At 39.9% G+C, this 21521-nt stretch overlaps 1 protein-coding gene across 3 annotated transcripts in view; it reads right to left on the reverse strand.

Moving 5' to 3' along the window:
- Positions 1-9229: 9229 nt before the first annotated feature.
- The window catches only part of ntrk2a (neurotrophic tyrosine kinase, receptor, type 2a), a 95739-nt gene continuing 83447 nt past the window's right edge, over positions 9230-21521 (reverse strand). For all 3 annotated transcript variants that reach the window (XM_035947359.2, XM_055011170.1, XM_055011169.1), the window contains 2 exons: positions 16632-16790; positions 9230-14295 (listed from right to left, as the gene is read on the reverse strand). In XM_035947359.2, the coding sequence (XP_035803252.1) occupies positions 14110-14295; positions 16632-16790 (345 nt within the window). In that variant the 3' untranslated portion in view covers positions 9230-14109. The remainder of the gene's footprint in view (positions 14296-16631; positions 16791-21521) is intronic.

Genomic DNA, 21521 nt, shown 5'->3' on the forward strand with positions numbered 1-21521 from the left:
ACGTCCAAATGAAGTGGTGTAGATAATTTGTTCTTGTTTACAAGCTGGCTGATCATCTAAACTGTGTTCTTGCCCTCTTTGGGTGGCGCTGCGTTGTTCCCAGAGCTCGGTAATGTCTTTGGTGAGTATAATAATCAGACCCAACATGAAAAGATAACTAAAACTGCTGGTTTGTTCAATATTCACACACACACACATGCACACAAGCACACACACACACACACACACACACACACACACACACACACACACACACACACACACACACACACACACACACACACACACACACGGCTGTTATTAAATGAAGCTGTTAAGGTTCATATCCTCTGTGATTGAGCCCCATCTTAAAGTCTTGGTGGTTTAGCCGGAGAGCTGTGAGCCACGTCGACTAACTGTCCCAGTGAGGCAGCCGAGGTTCAAACCCCAAATACACCACAGCTTCGCTCCACCCAAACCACAACTCCCAGCTGCTCCAACGCCTCTCAAGCAAATAGGATGCGTCCACAGGTCCGACAGTTCACCAGGCAGGTAACCGCCTGGCCCTCAGCGCTCACCGCACTCACACATGCGCCCAACAACAAAACAAGCAAACAAACACACACACCAGCAAATCCCTCCTCCCTTGGCAGCGCAGGAGAGTCACTGGTGTGATTGCATTATTGATTGCCCTGGATATGTTTTTTTTTCTTCCTTCTTAAAAGCATTTAGCAATCTGGCAATTAGTTAGAGCTTAATGTAGGCTGTCAAAACAGTGCTATTGATCCAGCGAGGCAAGGAGGAAAGATTGATCAGTCAACTCATTACGTTGCTGGCGCTGCCTCGTCATAAACACTCCAGATGAGACTCCATCAAAAGCCCATCCCTCGTTCACTGGCTCTGTTCTGCTGCCTGCTTTGTTGCCTCTCCCTGTATCAGGCTCCCCAGTGTTTTCTTTTGCTGGCTCCTGATGCTTGATTGCACTGTCTGCACCTGGTTTGGATTCTGGCTTTTTTTTTTTTTTTTTTTTAATGTTTTACTTACTATTGCTCTCCTGTTGTTTGTTTTACTGGCTGTTTGCAGTTTTTTAATGCTCTCTCTGCCTCACTCTGCCTCTTTCAGTCCTTCCTTTCTTTGCTTCTGTTATCAGTGCATTTATTTCAACCTATTTACATTTTTTCTTCCAATATTTTAGCTTCACCCAAGCCTCCCTGCATTATGTTTCATTGAACTGGTCCTCCAGCATGTCTAAAATCCAGCGTCTCAGTGCACAAACAGGAAATTTACAAGCAGCTACCATTAAAATCTCAGAAAGGGCAAATGAGCTGATTTAGTTTACTGCGTCACCTAAATCAATTCATTAGTCAATCATATGAAAATCAGCAGTTGCAGACACACTTGATTCAATTTTCCAGGAACAAGCGGCTCAGCAGTCATTTTATAGTGTTGTATTATTCAATGGACAGACGCTAAAGCTCATTAAAGGTGGCACAGACTGCAAAATAATGAGGGCTGACATTTATCAAGCACTTCACAGTTTGAATTTTGATTTGATTCAGCAGATCCCTACAGGGAGAGATCAGAATTTTAAGGCTAAAATGAGAAGATCAGGAGGTAATGCTCCCTGCAGATAACAAACTTTCATCAGGTAACAGTCTTTCAAAACAGAAAAGAGAGAATTTCGAGTGCAACACATGTGGTGAAGGATATGCTAATACAGTTTTCTTAACAACTTCATTTGATGAGGTAAAAAAAAAAAGAATTTTGGACACTGAATAAACTCATCATAAGAGACGGTCACTTACTGCTCTGAAGCAATGATGTTTGTTTTTTGGCCAAAATTTGGGGTTTTGTTTAAAATGTAAAAATTTAACTTTTGTATAGTTTCGATAAGTGTAAATTTAAGTATATAATCCTTAAGCTGATACAACACAGGAGGTGTAGTGTGAACAGCAAGTTAGCAGTGTGTGTGTGTCTATGCACTCAGAGGCGAATAAGTTGCTGACGCTACACAACTAAAACCCAAGAAAAAATTTGACATGAGGCCTAAAAATACACTTCAGTGTTTTAACCACAGCACAGTGTGAGTAAATTGGAGCCATTATCTAAGTCAACAGCTGGTTTGAATATGTCGCCCATTGGACGACTGAAAAACATCCACTTACACTACCGGTCAAAAGTTTTAGAACACCCCAATTTTTCAAGTTTCTTGTTGAAATTTAAGTTGTTCAAGTCCAATGAATAGCTTGAAATGGTACAAAGGTAAGTGGTGAACTGCCAGAGGTTAAAAAAAAGGTAAGATTACCCAAAACTGAAAAATATAGTGTACATTTCAGAATTATACAAAAAGGCCTTTTTCTGAGAACAAGAAATGGGTTAACAACTTAAAGCTGTTCTGCAGGAATGGAGGTTGATCAAGCCTTGAAAGCTGGTGCTACCAAATCCTACAGGTGTCCCAACTTTTCTTGATTACTTCCAACCCCCTCTGTCTGCATAAAAATAGTGCTGGAACACACCATGGCACCAAACCCTCCAGAGCATTATTTGTACAGTATCGTACTGCAGAAAGTAAAAATGGAGAGGAAAAGACAATTAACAACAGAAGAGAGACAGACCATCATAACACTTAAAAATGTAGCTCTTTCCTACAGAGAAAGTCAAGGTGTCAGCAAGTACAGTGTTGTGACACTTGTAGTAGAAAAATATCGTTTGTACAGTCTAGTACTAGTTTCACCTCTGGCTCTGGATCAGTTTCTCGTTCCAACCCTGAACCCGTCACACTCTTGTCGATGCCAAATCAAAATTTAACTCCAACTCTTTCCTTCCTTGCTTTTCGTTCTTCCTGAAGCTGTCCTCATTATGTCCACTCTCAGTTTCTTTTCTTCATTTTGCCCCATCAAATGCCCGATTTCACTCTTTTGTTATTTTAGTTACACCTGTTGTTCAATCTAGTCAATATGCTGTACCTTAGCTACTCTGTTCATATGGTTGTATTTCATATGTATTCATCCTTGCATTTATTTGCACTATTGCATGTCATCAACTTTGTGTCTCCTGTAGTTTATGTCTTTTCCTCTCCGTCCTCTCTCTCCCTGTAACTCTCTGCAGGTATTTCTGGCTCTGGAACTGCACGAATCTGATCTGCAGCTACTGGTCCCACCAATCAGCCCAGTGTTTATGTTTGTTGTTTGCTTTGTTTGTTGTCTCTTAGTTCCTGCTGTCCCCTTTACTGTCATTCCAACCATCAAGGCAGATGGTTGTCCTCCCTTCACCTGTTTTTGCTGAAGGTCTCCTCAGTTAATTTTCAAATTACTGAGGTAAATCTCCATTATTAATAACACTGTGGGGTTCTAACCTTGCAATTTAATTTAGTCAGGTAAATTTGTATTTCATACAATTCTGTAGGGTTTTAACCATAATATTTAAATTTCCAGGTAAATGAACATAATAAACCACACTGTAGGGTCTTAACCCTGATGTTTAACCTTGTTAGGTAAATCCACAATGCCATTCTTACTTCTCTGCTGGAAAACACATTGGCTCCATGGCTGCTATCTTAAATGTGCAACATTTAAAATAACATTGACATGACCTGACAGAGTGTTTTCATCTCCTCTGTCGCTCTGTGTTTCTCTGTATCTTGCAAGACGTATACATTGTTGAGATGAGGCAGCGAACTGACATATGAAGTTATCTAAAGGGGACAGCTGAGAAGAACACCTCTCCCCCTGTACTCCCCTGCATGCATAAATGTGAGGAATAACATTTTGCTGTGGAGACCTCTGTATGCCATAAGCTCATTCACAAATACTGAAATAAATACCAGAAGGACAATCTCCCATTTCCACCAAACACTCACAAAACCTCTCATCTTTTTGCGCCCATTCAGGTTTTATGTTATCAGAACTACAAGCCCATTAATTTGGATGCCACTCAACTCTGGAGAACTGGACACCAGATACCAAAGATGGTGCCAGCTCACTTGCATGAAAATTGCTTGCCTGCACATTAGCCAAAAAAAAAGCTTCCAGGTTTTGCTCGTTTATCTGATTACACATGTGCATTAATGTTTTGCTGCTGACCTCCCCTACTTAGCTGTGAAACATCCCTAGATTGAAAAATTCATAATAGAAAAAGTGAAATCCAACCAAAACAGTTTCACAGATGCATCTTTTGTTGATGTGGTCTATTTTGGCAGCAATACTGCAAATTAAAACTGGGAAAAAATGGAAGCAGGACTGAGTAATGGGGCTATATCCAGTTCTCTGGTTTATGAGGTTTGTTCATGCATCACAGTCAGACAGACATATTCAATAGTTTGTAGATATTATTCATGGCTGCCATTACCTCCATCTTTCTGCTTCTGAGCCTTTGGACACAAGCATCATGTCACCACAAAGCCTTGATCTGTATGCTTCTTTTGTCCCAACAGTCTGTCTTTCATGGGTGCGTTATTGTTCTTTTTCAGAGGGGAAAAAAAAATCTAAAGTGAGAAAAATAAGTGCGTCATCCGGAGACGCTGTGTAATGTAACAACTGTGGCTGATGGACTTTGAGATTCACCTCATTTTCCATTTGTCTCCAGTCCATTCAGCCCTTTATCGCTGCTGCACTTACGCTTGTTTTTAGAGTGTTTCACTTGATAACAGCTTTCAAATGGAATGTCAGCACATTTAGAGAGGAAAACGGCAGGAGCATAAAAGACAGAACTGACGCTGGGTTTCTGGATCAACTCTAGACATCTGTGCTTACCAAAATCCTCCTATCTGTGTTTGTCTTTCTTCATCTCTGTTGTTTTTCTCACGCTCTGTAGCCCTTTTACTTTTTTTCCCCTGATCTTTTCAGCATGCACCATCTCTTCCTCTCTCTCTCTCTCTCTCTCTCTCTCTCTCTCCCTGCCTGCCCCCCTTCCTCTCCCATCTCCCTTGTGCCCCAACAAGTGTCTTATATTTCCAATGATGATCTAGCTCATAAATCTTGATAAAGCCACTGGCTGTTCCGTTTCAATGGAACAGGAAACTCTTGCAGGAGCAGGAGGAGACAGAAGATGAGGAATGGCTCTTGTTCATAAGTTTGTCCTGTTTTTCAGTGTTTTCCACTGTGTCCCCTGGGAGAGAGCAGCCTTATGTATTGAGAGCACCTTTATCATTGAAATTCACTTGAGGGATCTCTTTGTAATCAAATCCGCATTTGGGCAGCCACCTCAACATTAGCATCTAAATCTAATCTTTTTTTGTTTGTGTTTTAAGCAAGCCATTGCTTCAACTTGTTGTCCAGCCATCTCATGAGCAAACAGTTCAACAGGTCACCCATGAAAATAATAATTCTCTATATTATTGGCTCAGCTTACTGGCATGAGAACAGAAATCCCATGTATTTCCTAGTGATACGTTGTGCAGAAAATGGTCTGTGTTCACTTGCAGAAACTTTAGACAAAATGTCTATGTTGCAGTATGGTGGTTCACAAAGTGGAGGATCAGGAGAACAACTTCTCCCCATTAGATTTCATGTGGTGTATAAATCAATGAACCTCCAAAGTCCGACAACAATTATTTAAATTATAATGACAAATTATTAAGATTTGGATGACAGTACAACTATTTCTTAAACCAAGCATTGGTTTTAAGTAGCATTCATTTTCTTGGTGTAAATACAGTTGGTACAGTCACAGATTTTGGGTTGCACATGGACTTACGCTGAGGGGTTGTGAACTCGGACGGATGATGAAATTTATGACACCTTGCTGACCTTTGTGAACTGTCAGATGCCTTTTGACTTTGACTTTTCCAGTATTTTCCAACAAGAATATGAGCTTTTAGAAAAAGAAATAGCACAATGTTACGATTGGGCTACTTTATAATCTGCAACATTTGAAAGGAATGTGACAAATACTGTAAACATACTGTACTGGACATGTACGTTCATGAATATGCACTGTCCCGTCCAAATAAATAAATAAATAAATAAATAAGACATCACAGATATATGACAGCTAGCTGGGTTTGGAAAAATGGGAGGATAGCTGCTCGAAAGCCAAGGCAGCTGAGACTGCACCGATTTTATCTGTAAACAAGGAAAGCACCCAGAGAGCGCAGTACTCCGCCAAGGCTGCTCAGCTGTTGTAGGATTTCCGACGGATGAGTGTCAACTGTTGACGGTATTATATCTTTATCTATAGGCAGCAGAAATGCACCTCACTTCCTGTTGTAACTCGCACAAATTCAAAAAAATCTGTGAAGTTATTTTCAGTGGAATTTGGTTAAAATAAATGAAGATATTCAGATGGAACAAAGCTTCATTTAAGCACCTTTCATTATGCTTTGTATCGCTATTTACAGCAGGGAACACATCCATGGAAACACTCCTCACTGTGGTGGCAATGATGTCACCACGCAGGTGCAGCAGTGAGGGATTAACCACTAATGAACGTTTGTCAACGCATTAAAAATCTCTAATTGGTCTTCGCTGTTACGAAGCAGCTTCGGCATGCCTTGTCTTTGTCTCCACAGGACCATTGTTCTGTGTTCTGTTCTCTGAGCTGATGTTTCTGTAATAATCACAGATTTCCTCTGAGCAGCAGTTACTTTACCTTCCTGCTTTTAGTTCTACTGGGATGAGGCTGCTGCTAATAGTATAGTATTAAAGCACAGGGAGGCTATAGTTAGTAATGGCATCATGAGGCTTTGATGTACAACACCCTTGATGGGGACTCTGAGCCTTGGTTTGGCAACCATTATTTCCTTGGCTGTAAAATAGAGAAAGGTGCTGAGATGTTGTCTTTCCAGGGTTTCAGTTACTCAGTCCAGCTGACATGTCACCTTTTCAGATGCTTCACTGCTCATTTGAGAGGTTTTGAGCTCCATCTTCAATGTTTTGCAGGAACAAGAAGCTTATCTGCTGTTTGCTGTGACAAAAATATTTCTCACCTCTTTGCTTTAAAACAAGAAAGGGAACAAAGTGGTGTATTAGTCTATACAGAGGGTACCATGCACAATACCTGGCTGCATTTTGTTGAAAACCATCATTTTTGAGTGCACATATTGGCTTAAAAGTGCACTGACACAATCTGTAATAAATCACACACAATACTTCAGAGGTTTGTTTCTTTCTTTCAACATTATGCTTATTTGCTTGTTCAAAAAGAGCAGGATTAACCACATCACGGCACCATGTCAGGTGAAGCAGGTGGTGCAGTGACAGCATCCTTTGTGCTCTATGACTTTTCCCCACAAATGTCTCTGCACCAGCTGTCCCTGCTGTCACGACCTTGCTGATGATAATGATACTGTTGATTTTCTTGCCACTGATGATGTTCAGTTGAACATTATTATCCTGTTTATTCTGTCTATTTTGTTTGCCTTCCATTAGGTCATCAATGTTCCATCTTTACCTGCTGTAGGTCTGTCACCAGTCTTTTCTGTAATGACTTTCTGTAGGAGTACATCAACTTTTCTCATCAGATGGGCTTGTCATTAAACCCATAATTTACATGTTAGTTTAGCTCAGCCTTTTGACACTCTAATGATTAAGTTCTTTGTACAAATAAATTTCACCAAACTTGTGAACAGATGCAATTATAATCCCCCCCTCCACTCAAAAATATGTCTGTCACTGTCATGTGGATGTTCAGCCATCACTGTGCAGAATGATGCATGTTCAGAGTTTGACACTGGAGGACAGATGCTTCAGCTGAAGGTGAGCTTTTTTGTGTGTTAGTATAACTTTTGCCATTTTAACTATTTTCAAAGACAACTGCCGGCCAGTATGGAGTTGTGATTCATCTTGAATTTTACTATGAAGAAGAAAAAATAGATATGATTTTAATTTTTGAACTTGTTATATGAACTTTTTTTTGTTATTTTGGTGAAAACTAAATTTTATGTCTGAAAACAACTGAGTAATAATCTACGGTCAAGCTGCATTTTGATCAAACTCTCCCTCTACAGACTGCTGCAACAATCTCCCAGAAAATAAATTAGTTTTACTTAATTACTTAAAACAAATCAGTTCTAATTAAAATGACTGAATGTAATTGCTTCCATACTCTTGTAGAGTCTGTTAGTCTTGCCTTTTTCCTCATGAAAAAGAGTTTTAGACTGCAATTATTGAGGTTAAGCAGCATTAACCGAGATCTCGACGTAGAAATAAATGTTGTGAAAAGACATTTAGCTGGATTTAAATCTCGGGTCATTTTAGGTTTAATTTCTGCAGCGCAACCATCAAAACAACCTTCAGGATTACAAGAGCGGCAGAAGCTATTCTGTATTTGTCTTATTAAGACATACAGTAGACATGTCTGTACAACCATTCCTATGACTTGGTGTGTGTTTGTTGATTAAAAGTGATATTTATGAGGCTGAAGTGCTGAATGCAGGAATTCTCCACTGTACACGAAGGAGAGCTCTACTGCAACTGCTCACATTCTTTACACTCATGCAAACACAAACACAGGCAGGTTGCTGAGTCGAGGTACTTTCCCTTCCTCTGCATCCAAACACTCCCCACACCAAGGTGAATATTTGTGCCGCCTCGTGCATTTCTCATTTCCTTTTCCAGTGACATTTTTATTAAAAGATAAATTGTAGACAGAGCTGTGTGTAAAAAGAACATATTAATTCAGCTGTTGCTTAATTGCATCAGGGATTTACGCATACTCTCCTGTCCAATTTGCTAGTACAATTCCCTGCAAAAGCCTTCAGCCTGCTGTTAATCTGCAAACCAAGCAAGTCTTTTTTTTTCTTCTCTTTTTTTTTACTTAAAAGACACTGGATTTGTGTTGGGATTAATAGAATGTGAGAGATGTAGCATCACTCAAACACTCCAGGTCTCTCACTGAATTCAATTTAACATACTTTTCTGTTCTTCTCACACCGCCCTGGGCATGCCTGAGTACTTTTTTTTTCTTGCAAAGCCCCTTCTTTTTCACACTCCTTTCTGTTTGTATGTCTTTCTCTGACACACATACACACACATACACACACACGTACTCACTTGCAGTAACTTTTTTTTTGTGACATAACACTTTTTATTAATTACATCGTATCACGACAGACCGGTCCACCTTCAGAGAGAAGTCATTATATCATCATCATTACCACCATGACTCACTAGGATCACATCCACCACGCAACTGTATGACTGTACAAGTTCCCTCTGGTGTGTGTGTGTGTGTGTGTGTGTGTATGTGATAGGTGACATCAGAATTTTTGTTTTTGCAACCTGCTTCCAAACACAAACATTAGCTGCATCCATCAGAATATTTCCAACTTTTAATTACCTTGTGTGCTTTGCAATACAGATGTTTCTTACATGTTGAAGAGCAATTTTTAGGCATAGGAATAACATTTTAACAGCTCGTTCACACATACACCTCACAGCAGTTTTGTCCTCTGTCCTACTTTGTAAGCTTCTTACGATCCAAACACCCACAAAAACATCCTAAATTCGCCTTTTTTTTTGTTTCTATCATGGTGGCAGCAGTGAAATCTTCTAAACACAGGAGACATAGAGCACAGAACCAAATAATAATAACAAAACAAAAATGGTACCAAAAACCAGATACTGCATATAGCAAATCACAGTTTCATTTTTTTCTTTGCAGAGAAGCAGTTTTCTGGGTATAACATTCTTCAGGGCATTGGGGCTCCAGAAGCATCCAAGCACAAAGGTAATCTCAAAAATGACCTTTATGATATTTCAGCTCTATTAGCTTAGACTTTGATGTCGGGTTTGTGCGAGAGTGGGGGATTAAATGCGATATGGATCATAACACACTCAAAGTTGTGATGTGTATCTGCTTTTTGTGGAATATGCTTCGGTACGCACTGAGTCACATGGTTTTAGCCCAAACTTTCGTTCAAACTATGTTGAAGTGAGGCGATAGGCGAAGGAAAAATATCCGTAAATATTGCTGATATACCTGCGTGAAACTCAGGCTTTAGTAAGTTGTACCAAGAAGAAAGCTGATTTTTGGAGTCATAAATAAAGCAAGTGATTGATTCCATAAATCTTAGCTGCCATAATACCAACCGCGGTCCTACACAACTGGGTAAAGTCATTTATCATGAACTGGTGAACAGCGACAACAAATCAATTACTGATTCCTGTGTTGAATCTCATTGCATTTGAACTAGGATTTGGCTGGAGTCTGAACTCGGCCTACAGATCCCTCCTGACTCACTCCGGCATCAATCAGCCTTCTTCAAACACACATGCACACACACACACACACATAGAAACACACTCCCGGGGGAATGAGCAAACAGTGCTCTGCATCCTGGGGGCTGCTGTATGTCATTTTGTGTATTTTTGCGAGTCCCATGCAGCTTCCCATTTCTCTGCCCACCACTTCTAAGATGAAAGAAGAAAATAGTACAATCTAGATACTGACACAGTCTTGGACACAGCAGTTAGCAATGCTTATTTCTTCCAGCAGCTTATTCACATCTGTACACGTATTTTTGTTCATTCCTCTCGCTGTTATTTCATTTTACAAAAAAAGAAAAAAAGTAGCACTTCTAAAGACCAAAGTTTAGGACTATCACATACAGTATAGGCAGCATAGAAGAGGAACGTTGGTTGAATAGTCTATTTTACAGTAGGTCACTTGAATAAGAGAGAGAAAGAGAGAAGTCTGTGATTGTCAGTCCCTCCTTGTCTGAGGTGTCCGTTCATACAGCAGTTGTTTTTCCTCTGTTGTTTTTTTTTCTTTGTTTGACTAAAATCTTTGATCTGAGGCATCGTTGCGAAGACGGACGATCTGTGCTGATCAATTTTCACCACACCAGACATCCCTCTCACAGCCTCCTACTGCAAATGCAACAACAGCAGCTTTACCGCCGTCCACCTTGACACAGTTCATTATTTTTTAAAAAAGGAAAACACAGCAGGTACGCACAACGAGCAGCACAGCCAGCTGAGATGTTTGCTTCCGTGCAACGCTACTCTTTTTGACATCAGAGGCGTTTGTCTGCGCTGCGTTTTGTTTCTCACAGTTTTTTCCAGCTCACACACGGGCCCCCTCACGCCCTACCCTCTGTTATTGCACAGAGATATTGTGTGGCAAGTTTTTTTCAATCGTGTTGAGTGCGCTCACTCAGTGCAAACTCTACTTGACTGTACAGCAGGGATGGATTTTGAGGACCTCGTTGGCCTTGACTGTTAACGTCGCAGCCATTAACCCTTCACATGTGTGCTCTGGCAGGTGACAATAATTTCACAGTATGTCAGACTGAACCTACAAATGTGACAGACCGGTGAAGCGTCCATCCCTGTTGTAGAGCAGGCTGTACATGAGGACAGGCTCGGTCGCTGTTAAGAGGGAGCCTGACATAAAAATATATATACACTCAAGATTATCTTATACATTTGCTAAAACATAATCAACTAAACCAGTGTTCGATTTCAGTCAGTTGGTTGTTGCAAAAGGCAACCTTAGATATAGAAAGAAATGTACAAAAATGCTTCTTAATTTATAAATAATAATAATAATAATAATAATAATAATATAAATCAATCAAATCAACATTTTCAAAATTCACAAACATCAATACCATCAAGTGCTGTTGTTAATAAAACAAACGAGACTTCAAAATTCCAGGTTGATGTTTTACATCTAATTAAAATGGCTGTTAGTGAAACCGCAGTGAGTATGACTTCTTTTTTTTAATACTTCCAGAAAGAGTAAAATATGCCCCAGTAAAATGCAAAAAAACAAACGCTAAATGGGTTTCCTTGCATGCATGTGAGCCGTATATATACAGTGTGTCTGTGAGCATTCGGATGTGTGAGCTGTACTGTAAGTGAGTGAAGTGGTTCTCAATAATGGGGATGTGTGGCACATTATTGAGTTTATTTTCAGTGTAAGCTGTTGGTGGATTGCCAGGAAAATGTATGAGGAGAGCGAGTGTGTGCGTGTCTCAGTGTGTATGTGTGTATGTGTGTGTGTGTGTGTGTGGTTGAGGGCAGCCATAGGAATGTGATGGGAGTGTGGAGTTGAAGTTGTGGCTTACAGAACATCTGCAGGCCGCAGTAATGATGGATGTTCGCTCTCACTTTCTCCCTGAGGACATTCACACCTCCCTCCCCTCCCTCTCCCTCCCTCTCCTCCCCCCTTTCACTCCACTATCTTCTCCTTCTCCTTCATCTTTCTCCATATGACCCACTCGTACCTTCACATTCCCATCGCCTTCTCCTTTCTACCCCATTGCTTCCGTTCTGAACTCTCTCCCTTTCTCTCCATTTCTCCCCAGTATGCATTATTACCTCTCCTCTTATTTCTCCTCTCCACTGCTCCTCATTCCAGGCCCCTCTCTTTCTGTTTTCTTCTCCTTCACCTCTCCTATGCTCTCCATCCTTCCTTCTCGGCCATAAAACAATAAGTCTTGAATGTCTGTGAGGAGACTGTGCTAATGGAGCCCATTAGGCTGTAATGAAATATACATTACACCATTACAGAGGACGGGGCCTGGCTAAAGCACTGCACCGCTCAAATAATAAAACATGCACAATTCAATTTCCTTCTCGGGCCCGTTTTGAGTGTCTTCCAGTGTGTGTGTGTGTGTGTGTGGAGATGGACGGATGACAGGATAAGGTATACAGTGCATGCGTGTGTTCTCGTGTGCATCCCCTCCAGTGCAGATGTGGTTTTCAAGGATGTCTGAGTGCTGAGAGCCTTGATGATTTAATATGGGTTGACCAAATGAACCACACCTTCTAGCGCGCCGCCACCCACACATCTGACCGTGATCTGACCACTCAAAAGAACCAGCCTCCCTAAGCAACCTCTACACCCCCCTCCCCCCGGTGCCTAAACTCAACGCCACGATCTCGCGATTGTTGGACAGCTGTGGACAAATGAATCGATTGACCTCCGACACGAAGCGCTTTGACATCACAAGTGAAGCATCTGTCACTTTAGGGGGTTGGTGGTGGTGGTGGTGGAGTGGTCATCATGTTACGCTGTGCTGTATGACCGTGCAGACCAGGCCTGAGTAAAGTAATACAGAAAACAATGGTGAAATGCAGTTTGAATGTGCATATCTGTAAAATCATGAACCAGTCTGTTGCATGAGCTAATATTGTAGGTTAAGCGCTGGATAGATGATAGATCTATTTTACAGTTTCTGGTGTTCAGCACTCACAATTGCTAGTAGAATACCTCGGCTCTCTTGTTCAGTTAAACCTCAGTTAACACTGTACTCTTACTGATGGGTTTTTGTATCAGCAACCAGAAATTGTCTTTTCATCGCACCTCCTAATTTTCTTTGACAGGAAGGAAAGAACATTGCATTTACTTTTCCTCCTGTGTTGGTCGTTTTGCCCTCAATTTGCTGTATGTGTACTGATGTGTTCATCATCGCCTGTGTAGCCTTGTTGATGAATGCTGACATTAATACGCGCGTACAGTTCTGAGAGAGGTACGAAAAGACAGACGGACAGATAAACGGACAGGGCGAGAGGCAGGGAAAACACAGTGTCTTTATGGCTCAACACCTCACGGAGCCATTTCCTCTGAAATGTCTCACCAGTCTCATATTTACACGCAAAAAGGATCGAAGCTTTGCCGGAAATCTTCCCTTTTCTTCGCTGTGGTCCTTGAAATTTCTGGATGTTCAAACGAAGTCCTGTTGTCCGACAGGCAGCAAGGGATGAGTCTCATAATTTAAAGTCCTGTTAATCAGGTTTTTATCAAATTTAGCCCCAGTCAGTTTTAAAGCATTTGAAAAGAAGTGAAAATCTTTTTTTCTCTTCCTCCAAAGTTAAATTACTCTTAGTAAATGTCTCTTCTGTAAGGAAGGAAGGAAAGAGTCGAGAACGCACAAAGGAGAGGAAATTGGCAGGGAGGAAAGAGGCGATTGGGGATGAGTTGAGGAATTTTTTGATTGCCTTTAAGAGTTTAATAGTAGCTTCACATCCTGTACAGCGGCGCCTTCCACTCACACACTTGCAGGAACATTGCGCACTTGAGTCAGAGGTGCCGTAATGTCCGAACCTGGCTCACACACACATACACACACATGCATGCAACCCTAAATGCACATACACCCTTAAATACGGTAACCATCCCCACCTAAATGCACACACACATCACACACACTCACATCCAAAACCCTCCGTCTTCATCCTGCGTTCAGCCCAGTATATCCAGGTATACAGGTGAGGCCTTGGCCAGATTGAGGAGCAAACCGTGGATTTCTTTAATGTTGAGTCTCATGTGCGGCTCTCTCTGCCAGCAGCCCAGCATCAGGTCATATACTTCTTTAGGACAGGTCCTGGGGCGCTGCAGCACCCTGCCCTGGGTTATACACTCTATCACCTACGGAGGAAGACAGACAGGCATCCAGCTTATTAGCGACAAAACCCCAGCAGTCAGGTAAAGCTGAAATTCACAACTTTCTGCAGGTTGAAACTCCAGTGAAGATGATCGACCATCTGCTCTGTGGAGCTACGTCACCAGGCCTCAGTGGCACACAGTGAAAATGTCACGGTGAATAAATTATTTACTGAAGTGATGAAGTTATGCACCGGAGTAGACCTCCAGACAAATCTGAGGCAATTTCTCCACAGCAGGGTGAGAGGAAAGTCTCCACCAATACCTTTACCTCCATATAATATCCAGTTAATTTAGTATTTTAGCAAGTGTCATGTCTTATATATTAATGAGAAAGTGCAGATTTCAGCTTTAGGTCTACTTTAAAAAGAGGATATGTGACTCAAGGCACTTTTTGAACTCTAGCTACTGCATGCACAGTAAAGCTCTCCTCAGTACAAGCAATATATCTCATTCTCTGGCAGTGGTTTGGATGTATTTCTATATCATTCTTAACTTGTAACATTATTCAGCTTTTTATCATTTCCTACATTAGGTCTCCCTGCTCCGCTCATGGAATAAATACCAAATAATGGCTTTTATTAGTCCCCAAAACCAGCTTATATATCAGACAAATTGCTTATATAGCCATTAAAACTGTAATACCTAAAGATTATCATTCAATATCCCACACGACTAAGGATCCACTCTGGAAGAGAGCTATTATTTTGCCAATCAAGCAGCCAGCTACTCCTCCTCATTCTGTAACTGTTCTCAGTTTGTGCAAGAACTTAAATAATTGATATCTAATTTTTGAAAGACAAAAAAAAAAAAAACATATCTGAGCATCAAATTTGGGTCAGAAGGTGAGTGAACCGTGAAACAGCAGAGAACTGATAGATATAAATGGGAAAAGAAGACAAAGAAGGAGGTTAAAGGTTCATTTCTGGAGGTAACCAGAGTTGAAGACAGGTTAAGGTTGAGGTGAAGGGTTGAAGGGCGGTGACACAGAAGAGTTTTCCGGAAAACGGATCAGGATCCTGATCGTTTTTTTCCTCTTGATCTCACTGACATGCATTTAATACTGTGGATCAATTAAAGGGAGTTGGTATCCTGCAATGTCAGTAATCTAATTTGAGCGAATTGATTATTTGGTCAGTTAACAGAAAATTAATCCTGCCCTCTTTTGTAGTTTGCAATTTGTAAAAAAAAAATCTTACTGTATCTCATATATTCTCTATTGGCTTGTGTCAGTGCTTTACTGAAGCTATATGAGGTTTACACTTGGAGAAAATCTTAGGAGCCAAGAAACAATGTGTTTTATGGCTGCTACACTTAACATTGTGCATCATGTACACTATTCATTATCATTATTCAACCCCACAATATCCAGCAAGATGCATTTGTAATTTTGGGATGTCCACTGGAATTTCAAAGTTCTGTATGTCTAAAACGTTTTCAGCTGTTTTGCAGTTTTCACTAATTGGGCTTTAGGAAGCTTTCATTCATGTTTAAGCAAACAAATAATCAAGCGATTGAGAAGTCTAACAAGAGTAGTTCAGATAGATAATGGTTGATTATAACCTTTATAATATGCATTCACGCCATTGTCAATATTTTAGTAATAGTAATAATGATCTGCATTAAAAACAGCAGGATATTTTGCTACATTGGTGTCACTGGATCACTACAGTCTGTCTGATCCAGGACAAAAAAAAATCTGGGACGTTTTGTGAGTCTCTTTGAAAAACTGGGATTCACAATCCACTCTAAATGTAAGACACATCTGCCCCTGCACCAGCTTCATGGTGAAGCCTGACAACGTTGCTTTCTCTTCTGCTGCACTTTGATTGGTGAGAGGAGCAAAAACCAGTGAAACAGCTCAGGAAAATATTCCGTTGCAGCTGTGCTCCTTTTTCAAAAGGTAGCTCGCGCCTCACATCCGTAACAGAATGAAATTGTAGTTTTTGAGTGATGTGCATTAGCTTTATGTAATGAGGTGGCTGAGGCCAAAAGACTCATAAATTCATACCTATGAAAATCTTGCACAAAAAACTGATGAAATATTTAGATTTGCTTTGACTGAGCGGCTGCTTTTTCATATCCTGGGGCTGCAACATCTTGTTCACCATCACTTATTAAGCTTGAGGTGCATCCAAAGTAACATTTACCTAGTTGGCACTTTGTGCTTTTAGCTACACTTTATTTTTGTTCAGCTTATGTAATGGATCGGTTGCATTCACAAGCTTTATGCCAATTTATGGAATATTCTAACTCGTTAAGTCTGCTGGTGTGTTTAGAGGTAGACATAAAAATTTGCTTCACAAATGACTGTTCTGTACCTCATTATTGGAGAGCTGGTACCAAGGCTGTTTTCCGTAGGTGAAGATCTCCCAGAGAACAACTCCTAGACTCCAAACATCACTTTCTGTTGTGAATTTCCTGTACATGATGCTTTCAGGGGGCATCCAGCGGATGGGCAGCATGGTGTGACCTCCGACCTTTAAAGCAAACAGAAATAAACAGAGAAAGTCAGTACAGCGTACAGGGAACAGATCAGAGAATGGAAATGTAACAAGCTGGGAGGTATCTTGTATTCTATTCTACAACATCATGCGTTTCAATTGCATGGTCATGCAGCTTTTTCAGATTTCTCACACACTCAGGCATTGCAGTACATTTTTAAGGAACACTGCAAACATTTCGCTTCTCCAAACTGCTGCCTGAGGCTTTTTTTCAGCGAGTGAGGTTTGATGGTATGACACAGAAGATTGCATCATCACTGCGAGTGTAGCTTCTGATAATTTAGTTTAGCTGAAGGGTGTACTGTTAAGAAAGCTCGCAAGATACACACTAATCTGCTGGCCGGTAATAACAATTGGAGAATAAATGTGAAAAACAAACTGTGACTGCATCAGAAAAACAATAATAGGTCAGTTTTTGTGATGCAGAAAAATGTAATCTGTCATGCATTTGTTATCCAGTACGAACTGTTGCAGTATTCTGTATGTGCGCTGCTACTGTCCCATGCGAGTGAAATTTAATTAATTAAGTAATTGCATCATCTAAACTGAGCCTGTGGAGCCTGTTAAACTACTGTATTCATTGGCAGTTTTTACTGTTCATGAACACTGACAGTTCATTTCAGCAGAGACTCTGCTGTTACTGCAGACTTGGATCAGGCTAATCGTAGCAGCAGAGGTCAGAGGGGCACCTTTTAATGCTGCAACAGAGATAAAAGGTGAGCGAAAGCCTCAGCCATAAAGAACACACTAGCATGTAATTACAGCTCTATGTTTGCATTAAAAACGATATCTGTTTCTCACAGACACAGTTCGAATAACTTGTTCCTCTGTTTTCTCCTTTGACATTTTTCTCCCCACTTTTCTTGCCTCTGACTTTGGGACAACATTCTATTACACGCTGACAGTAAATCTATTGTTCATTATTATTTAGCTTATTCCTGCTTAGAATTAAAGCTACAGTATATTTTGATGTCTTTTACTAAACTTAACATCAAGCTAAAAACCAGAGTGTAGAGCATGCACAACCTAAAGATATCTGCAGGTTTTGCATCATAAAACTAACTGAAGAAAAAGTCAGACACTTTTTATGAGATTTTTGTCAGACATTGTCAATGACATCCCTCAGCAGAACAAGCAATATAAAGACAAACACATTCACCGCTTGGGTGCTTGTGATCTGCGTGACTGTGAGTTAATCTGCTCTTAGAGAGCAGAGCTGGATAACACCATCTGATACGTCAAACAGGGTGAAAAACAAGCCTCTTGGAAATGGCAAAACTAGCACATTGATACCAACAACATTGTTTCCCATTATATGGATAAATTAATATGAATTTATTTTAGTGATACATTCACTGTATGTGGAATAATTCAACAACTCTACAATGAAGTTCTAACTAAAGGTTTTCCAAATGATGTTTCACTGCACTCACTCTTTCGTCTTAAGACATTATTTAGAAAGAATTAGACTTCATGAAAGCAGATCAAACACTAGTTATTACCTCCATAAACATAAAAACACAATGTAGTGTTATCATAGCTGGTATTTACACTCTTACAAAGAAAATTTGTCAACTGTTTTCTAAAACTTCAGGTCACTTCTTTGTCCACAAACGTCACTGATATGTTTGACAGTTTTAAAACTGCTACTATATACACTGCCCATCCAAACAAAAAGTTGCACACTCTACCATTTCATTAGACCACATTTAGCTCTGAGAATGACACACATTCGCTGTGGAATTATTTCAGAAAAACTTCTGCAGTGTCACAGCCTTTATTTCTGTCCAGAGTTGCATTCATTTTCTACCAAGATCTTATATTGATGATGGAAGAGTCGGACAAAGTCTTCTCCAGCACATCCCAAAGATTTTCGATTGGGCTGAGGTCTGGACTCTGTGGAGGCCAATCCATGTGTGAAAATGATGTCTCATGCTCAGTGAACCACTCTTTCACAATGTGAGCCCCATGAATCCTGGCATCGTCATCTTGGAACATGCCCATCATGCCATCAGGGAAGATGAACTGCATTGATGGAAAGACCTGGTCATTCAGTATATTCAGGTAGTCAGTTGACTTCATTCGTTGGGTGCATAATGTTGCTGAAGGTGACCAACCTCGGATCATAACCCTAACCCCCACAGGCTTGTAGGCATTGGCCATGATGAGTGCATCACTTCATCCACCTCTCTTCTTACCCTGATGCGCCCATCACTCTGGAACCACTAGACCACATGACGTTCTTTCATAGCTCCAGAGTCCAATCTTTATGCTCTATAGCAAATTGAAGCGTTTTTTCTGATTAGCCTCACTGATCAGTGGTTTTCTTAGGGCTACACAGCCGTTTAGTCCCAATCCCTTGAGTTCCCTGTGTATTGTGTGTGTGGAAATGCTCTTACTTTCACTATTAAACATAGCTGTGAGTTCTACTATTGATTTCCTACAACCATCTAAGAGTTTGTTCTGACCACATTTGTTCCTCGAAGATGATGGTTCTCTCCACTATTCTTCCAGGTGTCAATAATGCGTTGGACGGTTCTTAACTCGATTTTAGTAGTTTCTTTACTTGATGCAGGCCAATAATTTGACCCTTCTGAAACAGATTAACATCCTTTCCATGACCACAGGATATGTCTTCCAACATGGTTGTTTAAGAAATGAGAAGCTACTCACTGCATCCGCTAGGGTTGCCAGCTGAAACATATTCATCACTGCAGTAATTATCCAATGGAAGGCCCCCTTCTATTTGCGTAGTTAAATGCAAGTGGTGACTTTTTCTTCGGACAGCCAGTGTACTATTTCTATTGATAAGATGTTACTGGCAACAGGTTTCCACCCAACTTTCCTTTAAAAAAAAAAAAAAAAGTCTTCCAATTTATTAGCACATGCTGCAGTTGCACCTGCTTTAAAGAAATCAATCAGTAAGATTGAATGCAACCACAAGCTAAAGAGTTGTAGCTCTCCAGTTGGGTTGTAAGTGATGTCTTAGCTGGTAAATCTTTAATCAATGTGTAAATTCACTCACTAAGTAACATCTGTGGCAGCGTTCAATCAGAGAGCATTCGACAGTGTACACGAGGACGTGAACTCTCGCATCGTGTTTAAGTAAAACATCTATCATAATGTTTCATTTCAAAAACACAAATATCCATTTAAATGTAAAGATCAAGTTGTCATGTATTATCTACTAATGGTAGATATGCTGACTGCTTGCTTGTCTAAGCGCTCCAAAATGGCCCTAACTTAATTTTACATTGTTTTTATTCTTGTAGAAAGTCAACTGTAGGTTAAAGAGGTTTCCGAGAGTAAATATGCTAAATATGTCAGTGCTCGATTTTTCAGTCTGTTGACAAAGTAACAGCAAATGAAACCGAACCCTGTGTACTGACGTTGATTTTCCCTTTTACTGCACCTCTTCTCTGGCCTCACTTCTCCTCCAAACATGAATCTATGGGCCGATCTGCACTCCGCTGCTCTGCAAAGATAGCACAATCCATTTTCTGTGGTTTATGCCTGTTATTAATGGCTTGGTACCCACACTTGGCCTGTTTCTATGTTAGTCACTGGGTTATTTAATGGAGTAATAAAATGTGCACAGTCGCACAGATAGCCATCAGGTTCACTTTTACGTGTGGGAAAATGTATCTGCCTCCATCTCTGCAGTTCTTACTCTTCATAACCACCCCCTCGCTTTCCTGCCAGTAACACTACGTCTGCTGACTTGTTTGTCTGTTTATCATTTACAGTCGTCTCTCTATCTCTGTCACATCCAGATGTGGTGAGTTCATAATGAACGATGGTACATGAACCTGTGTAGGGTACAGTAACAATGATAATATAAAACATAATTTAAAAAAACAGTGATGAATGTCTTGCATTTTACATTACAAACAGTCTGTCACACTATATAGCAGTAACTATTCTATACTGTACATATGTAATATACTGTATATGAATATCCTATGACTGAACCCTGTTAATATTTTCTTAATGTTTTAGAATTCTATATTTATTTTAGAATTAGATCTCACCTGCTGTTATCCACTTTTGCTTGTTTTTATACTTATACTTATTTATTTGTTGAATAAGTTTTTTATGAGATGTTATCCTGTCTTGCTTTTTGCGCATATTTTTTGTCGTTGAATGTCTTTTAACACATACAGCACTTAGATCAACTCAGGTTACTGTAAAACATGCTATTTAAAATAAACTTAATTTGATTTTGAATGCTGGGTAACAAACTGTACTTCCATTTTTGTTTTTAATTATTATTGTTTTTATTGTCTATTTTTATTATCTATTTTTATAACTTTATTCAGTTCATTGCTTATTTTATTCTCTTTTACCCTTTACTTATTTATGTATTTATTATACTCATTTACTATTACTACTACTATTATCATTTTTTCCCTTGTATCTATGGTTTTACCTCTATTTTCTTTTATTCCATTTTTTCTTTCCTTTATTTGGCTCTGGCATTTTATTATTCTATCTGATGATGCTGTATTAATTTGTTGTAATTAATTTAAAAACTGGAAATATTTTGAATAACATGTTAAAAGACCGACTAAACCATAAGCTAGTTAGTCTACAGCTATTTCGACATTAAACAAAATGAGAACACAGTGTTGGTTGGAATAATGTAATTGCGTATTTTCTGCTCATTATAAACTATATGAGAAACAGATATTTTCAATATGCTTGATT

This window comes from Amphiprion ocellaris, chromosome 6 (assembly GCF_022539595.1).
Source record: "Amphiprion ocellaris isolate individual 3 ecotype Okinawa chromosome 6, ASM2253959v1, whole genome shotgun sequence".
NCBI lineage: Eukaryota > Metazoa > Chordata > Actinopteri > Pomacentridae > Amphiprion > Amphiprion ocellaris.